This window comes from Rattus rattus, chromosome 1, assembly GCF_011064425.1.
Source record: "Rattus rattus isolate New Zealand chromosome 1, Rrattus_CSIRO_v1, whole genome shotgun sequence".
In the NCBI taxonomy this organism is placed as follows: domain Eukaryota; kingdom Metazoa; phylum Chordata; class Mammalia; order Rodentia; family Muridae; genus Rattus; species Rattus rattus.
Genome location: NC_046154.1, coordinates 208,277,800 through 208,284,965, shown reverse-complemented (window position 1 = coordinate 208,284,965; position 7,166 = coordinate 208,277,800). Strand labels below are relative to the sequence as shown.

General features: G+C 40.0%; 1 protein-coding gene across 1 annotated transcript in view; it reads left to right on the top strand.

Moving 5' to 3' along the window:
* The window catches only part of Nipal2 (NIPA like domain containing 2), a 92,308-nt gene that overhangs the window by 63,647 nt on the left and 21,495 nt on the right, over positions 1-7,166 (top strand). The window contains exon 4 of the mRNA XM_032885334.1: positions 2,628-2,749. Within this exon, the coding sequence (XP_032741225.1) occupies positions 2,628-2,749 (122 nt within the window). The remainder of the gene's footprint in view (positions 1-2,627; positions 2,750-7,166) is intronic.

Genomic DNA, 7,166 nt, shown 5'->3' with positions numbered 1-7,166 from the left:
AGTTCACTACAGAATCCATAGAAAAGGTAATCTCCATGAAGGAAAAAAGTTGTCATGTCTTTTTCCTGTTCTTCAACTCTCCAAGTTCATCAAAATTCCATCCTGAAAAGCAGCCTTATAAATGGAATGAATGTGGGAAATTCTTTTCCTGGCCCTCATCTCTTCAAGGTCATCACAGAATCCATTCAGGAGACAAACATTACTAATGTAAAGGAGGTGGATATGTCTTCACAGAAATCATATCTTCAAACACAGCATAGAATTCAAACTGTAAACCTTACAAAGGTAAACAATAGAGCAAATCATTTAGTACGAGTTCAAACCTTGAATTAAATAGATCCATGCACCAGACTAACTTGATAGGCTAATTGCTTTATGTGTATTTATCAAGAAATATTAATTCAAAAAGAGAAATATAGTTATAAGAATTTAAACAGTGCTGAAACCTAAGTCATTAAAAGTGAATTCCCACAGGGTAGCCATGTGCTTGATATTAGTTGGAAATATTTTACTCAGAAGTGACTCTATTATTCATCATGAGTAGTTATATTAAATAGAAACTATGAAAAAATTTTCACCTAACCTTAATCTGACACCACTAATTATTAATGATGTAAATTTCATTTTCAAACTTATTAAACAATATTTTAAAATATAAACATTTAAGCTCAAATAATAACTATTCTTACACAAACCTGTTATATATGATTTATATAGTTTATCTTGGTGGAATATTTGAATTTGTGGTATACATTCACTGTGAATTTTATTGTGGTGTTAGTCTTTGAACATTATAGAGTAATTTCATAATTTGAAACCAAATCCTTTTTTGACAAAATTATCAATAAATATAACTCTTTTATTAGAAAAAAAATAAAGATTATACATTATACATTGTATTGTTTTATGTTATAGGATTTATTTATAATGTATGTTGTAACAATATAATTATATAATAGTAAACAGTCTGCCCTTGCAAACATATTTGCTAAATGTGTAGATTTAGTGACTTGTGGTCAACTGTAGTCCAAAAATGTTCAATAGAAAATTGCAAAAGTAATCAATTTGTATGTTTTAAGTAACCTGTTAAAGTAGATTGCTTTTTTGTTATTGTTCATTATTTATCCTGCCTAATTATAATGTAAGCATTATCATACCATTGTAAATGTACAAACAAATGTTGGTACTTTCTGAGATTCTAGGCACAGTGGACTGTATTCCTGCAGACAAGAGGGCTACTGTAATCATTTCTCAATGATATTTTATAAACATTAAGTTATGTAACAGCATTTCAGACAGTGTCTTCTCTGCACTGTGTATAGGGTATGGTGTGTGGTCTATGTGCATATGTGTAAATGCATGAGGATGGAGGTCTGAGGAGGACATCAGGCCCCCTGCTCTACCATTCCGTCTTATTCTCCTGAAACAGTATTTTCCACTGAACTTAGAGCTTGGCCGCCTACCAGCAGGCCCTAGTACATCCTCCTGTCTCCACCCCACAGGACAGGGGTTACGGGTGTCCAGGGCCACACCAGCTTGTTATGGGGGTGCTAGGAATTTGAATTCAGCTATCATATTTGAGCAACAAACACTCTACCCACTGAACCGTCTTCCCAGCCCCTTTTATTAAACTATATTTTTAGTATTACCACAATTTAATATTGATCACAATATTACTTTCATGTCGTCCATTCTGGTCTATAAAAAATTAGTTTGTACTTTATGGATTGCCTTTCTCCCTTCCAAAACAATTGGTCTCCCTGCTATTAAAAGCAAGGGTTCGCTTGATAGTTGTTTTATTGTACAAGTGCGACAATCATGACCAAATAATAATTAAGTTTATGGTGTGGTCTATCTTTACTAAGCTAACCTGGGTTTCTAGATCCTAGTAAAGTATTGGGACTCTGCAATGAGGAGGTCCTTCTCACCAAAGTTACTTCTGGGAGGACTACCATCAGTGACAGCAGTTAACGTGCCCTTTGCCCAAGCTCACAGGCTCCAGGAAGGAGTGAGTAGAGAGCAGGTCATCATAAGGTGGACTTCCCTACCCTCTAGTCCCAGCACATCTATCTACTAGAGATGGACCTAGATCTATGTAGATCTGCTGTGAACAGCACGGTGTGGAAACAGTCTGACTGTGCCCTTACCTCTCCGTGTGTGCATGTTCTGATCCTCCTGTCTTTGGGGAAACTTCCCTGAAGAAGATAGGACTAATTCACCTGGAACAACAGAGAAAGTCTGAAGTTATGTCATGCTCTGTCTACTCCCTGGACTTTATTCTCCTTTAAGGATGTGGTACTCTTTAGAGACAGTTTGGTGACTTGTATTTTAATGGGACCACTTGGGGGGGCGGGGAGGAGAACTGCCCACATTTTAACAAATAACATATCCTTCTAGATGATTCTTGTATCAAGAAAAGCTTTAAGGTACCCATGCTGATAATGCAAACCTGCAATCACAATATTTAGGAGACTGAGTCAGGAGAAGTTCAAGGCCAGCCTGTAGTACAGAATGGGGTCCAAATCAGCTAAGACTATATAGCAAGACCCTGTCCCAACTGGAAAGAAGAAAAAGGAAAACTTTGTTTTTTTTTTAATTTTGGCTTGTCTTTTCTTTTTTATTCAAAGGTATGACACTAGCATTTGCAGGAACATATTTATTGGTGAACTTTGCTCCAAACATCACCCAGGCTATCTCAGCAAGAACAATACAGTATTACTTTGTTGGGTGGCAGTTCCTGGTCTACGTGGTAAGAGTTCTAAATATTTTACTGTTTCTAAAGCATATTCTCTAGACTGTTGGTAGCTACAGTGTTAGGAAACCCATGCAACCCTTTCTTCTCAACACAGTGATTTACTAAAGTGTACGTGATCAGTATTGAAGGCTGTGAGACATTAAGTCACTGTTGAAGCATCTTCCCAAAAAGTCCTCATGAGGTCAAAGCAAGAGCAGTGTGCAGTCCCAAGGGATGCGAGGGGGAAGGGGGGGAAAGGGGGGAGGGAGGAAGGAGGGAGCTGGTGTAATAGGTATTTGAAGACATTAATTGAGATGCTTATTTGATACACTAGCTGCATCTGGTAAGTCTAAAGAAAAAAATGGATCAAAGCAGTAGATATGTGACTTGCTACAGAACACAGCTAAGGCTGGAGAAAAAGAACATTATAGAAAGGGCAAGTAGTAGAAAAAAACTGGAATTTTCTACCTGAGTATTTACCTAAGAATTAGTTTGGCAAAAATCTTGTAAATTTGATAATGAAGAATCCAGCCTAGAGACTTGTACTAATTCTGGAGCTTCTTAGAATTAGAAGTGACCTCAGAAAGGTGCCTGATAGTCCTCTGCTCTAAAAACCAAATTACCCTACTCTACAGACTTAGTAGTAAAAACATGGTGTGGGTGTTTACAGGTTTTACAGGCAAACTTTGCCCCTAAGTGTAACTCAGCCATCTACATGACAAGAGTTCTCTGTCTCACTATCTCTGACATAATCCTGACCCCTGGAACACAAATATCTATAAATATTCTCTGCTGTCTCCTCTTTATTCCTTCTCTGATGCCATAGGAAAGTAGTTAATTTCTGTGTTTTTTTAAGTATTCATATACTACACACCATTAACCATCCTGTAGCCTTCCAAGTCACCCACTTTCTAGCTCCCATGTACCCCTTTCTCATTACATCTAGCATATCTCTCTCCATATATTGCTGAGAAAGAACAGAAGGAGGAAGGGAGAAAAGAAGGAGAGAGGGAGAGGCAGGGGGAAAGGGAGAGAGAGAGAATTCATGAACAGCGTCTACCTCATGCCCATCCGGAGTGCCTCTCTTCATCACCTCTCGGTATATTTTACATTTCTTTCTATTTTCTGTTGCTGCGATAAACACCAGGACTAAAAGCAAGTGTGGAGGAGAGGGTTACTTGGCTTACAGTTTACAGAGGGAGACTAGGTGAGAGATTTCCTTAGATAGGAAATGGAGAGGGAACATGGAGGAGCAGAGGAACCTGCTTACTGTTTGCTTACCATTTGCTCTCAGTTTACTTTCTTACACAATACAGATCACTGCCCAGGGGTGCGACTGCTACACTGGCTTGAGTCACTCCCATTAGTCATTAATTAAGCAAGGGCCTCCACAGTCCTGCCCCTAGGCCAATGTGATGGACCAGACTCCTCAATTGAGGGTCCCTCCCACTCAACTCTAGTTTGTACCAAGTTGATTTAAAAACAAACAGGCAAGCAAACACCTAGCCAGCACAGAGGCCATGTTCACACAGCCCCTCCCTGCAGTCCACACCCAGCAATCCTGCCCAGGTCTCCTGACTCCTCTGCATTCACTCCCTGTTCATTCATTACTCATTGCTTCAGGAACATTCCATAGCTTCCTCAAGTGTGAATATTAGAATCTGAACCCAGTATTTTGCCTCCAAACCCTCTCATCTTTTTTGTGTGTTGGTCTGCCTTGTTGGAAACCCGAGCTACACCTGACACCTCTCACAGCTCGGTTCCTCAGTCTCCATCCTTCCATGTTATAAAGTCTCTTGCTCTTGACCCCAATTTTTTTTTATTCTGTATATTTTTAATACTTAACATTTTCAATAAATATATTCTAGGAATTATCACAAGTATCTGTGGAATACTCCAGAGTCAGTAGAAATGCTTTTTTGTTGATGTCTTATTGTTTCATAAAATTCAATCATCAATCTTGACCCCTATTTTATTTTCCCATTGCCATTGCGTTAATCCAAGCTGTCACCATCTATTTCTATGGCTGTGCCAGCAGTGCCTTAAATAGCACAGTGTTCCCTGCTGGTCCTCATCAGTACTTCACCACAGCTGCAGGCCTCACCACAGCTGCAGGCCTCACCACAGCTGCAGCCATCACCACAGCTGCAGGCTTCACCACAACTGAGGGCCTCACCACAGTTGAGGGCCTCACCACAGCTACAGACCTTGCCACAGCTTTAGGCCTCACCACAGCTTCAGGCCCCACCACAGCTGCAGCCATCACCACAGCTGCAGGCTTCACCACAGCTGCAGCCATCACCACAGCTGCAGGCTTCACCACAGCTGCAGGTATCACCACAGCTGCAGCCATCACCACAACTGAGGGCCTCACCACAGTTGAGGGCCTCACCACAGCTGCAGCCATCACCTCAGCTTCAGGCTTCACCACAGCTGCAGGTATCACCACAGCTGCAGGCCTCACCACAGCTGCAGCCATCACCTCAGCTGCAGCCATCACCCTTACACCCATATGACTACCTGGTTCCATTGTGCCCGTGGTTCCTCTGCCAAGAAAGTGCTTTGCCTCCTCTGACCTATAACCCCTCCTGCTTCCTACAAACTTACCCTCATGAATGCAATTTGGATGCAGCCTCTTCTGTGGAAATATTACAGAGCTAGTTTCTCCATTCCCTGTACTTTTTACAGGTCACATTATGACTTAATTATTTATTTATCTGTCCTCTATTCCAACAACGCCCTGTAACAGGAGAGTTATTGGTTCATCAGTCAATCGGACAGCCCATCACTCGATGACCTCCTAAAGAAGCACGTGTTTCTGATATGTTGATAGCCATGGTTTCTACCCTGTCACTTCGCAATGCCTCCTTAGCCCCTGCCCGTGCCTCAGTTCTGGGCGTTGAGCTTCCCAACTCAAGTCGGCCTTTCCAGGGCTTCAGAGTCTGTACCTTCACTCTGCCCTATTTATTTTTCTATGTGTCCCTCACCACGTCATTTAACTACCACAGCTTTCATTAATCAACTCTAAACACTAGAAGGAGCTTAATCTCTGATTTTCTTCTGCGCCTCACACTTTATTGAGTATGTCATGGTAGTGCAGGCTTGAAATCCGACCAACACATTATGATTTTTTGCCTACAGGCAAAACAAATGCTTCATCCAGTAACAAAAGAGTGACAAAGCCTGTGACCAGAAAATTAATAGCCTGAGTTAGATGCTCTGGAGATTAAAGATGCATCAAGCCTTCTTTCCTGGAATAACTGCATGGTTTAGTGATGACATATCTTGTATGGCTTTTAGTACCAGAAAATACATCTAAAGCAGACAAAACCGACTTTTTAAATGTTCGCTTTTCTTTTCCCCCCTTCATGGTACTAGAGATTGAAACCAGAGCATGTACACACTGTAGGTAATTTACTAATACTGAGATGGAGGCCCTGCCCACAAACCATTTGTTAAACCTGGAGATGAATAAAAATGCTGTAAATTTAATTACATTTTGCTATTTTCTAAGGCTAGTTTTTAATATAATATTTTTAATCTTTTAGACTTGCATGCATGTATACAATTGACTACAACTCCCTGTCTTCCCCAACTCCTCCTAGTTACACTCTCATCACAACCCTCACAGCTAGATGGCCTCAAGCTAGCTCTAACATTCAGTTATACTCGCTCATTCAACATACTGTATAGCATAGCATAGCATAGCATAGCATAGCATAGCATAGCATAGTATAGCATAGCATAGCAGAGTATAGCATAGTATAGTATAGCATAGCATAGCATAGCATAGCATAGTATAGCATAGCATAGCATAGCATAGCATAGTATAGTATAGTACAGTACGTATTGTAACCTGGGTAATAGAGAGAAATTCTTATAGACAAAACTTTATAATCCTAGAAGAGACCTCTACTTCTAAAAGCCATATTATATTAATGAAGTCTATTTAAAATAAATTCCACACAGAAAAGTTTAACTACATCCAGGTATTTGTAAGATAGCAAAAAATAATTCTTTAATAATAATTACAATTGAGCAGCACTTTTACCGTTAGGGGACTTTCATTCTAGTTTAGAATCTAATCCATTTTGTAACTGCATCTCTAAGAACTATGGGAGTGATCAGTTCTATGCTAACACCTTCAACCTGAATTTTGGATTAAATATGTTGAATATCTTAATAGCCAATGTTTAATTTTCAGATGCGGTAGATTAGGTGGGAGTTTTATTGAATTTGGTGTTTTGTTTTTACAAAGTTCATAATTACATTAAGACTATTTTGTGAGCTAGGTGTGGTGGCACGTGAGTGGAATCAAAGCCACTTGGGAAGCCTAGGAAGAAGGATCACATGTTCAGGGCCACGCTGGGATACGTAGCAAGATCTTATGCCAACACTAATCCCAAAAGACTAATTTGCCTAATGGCTAATG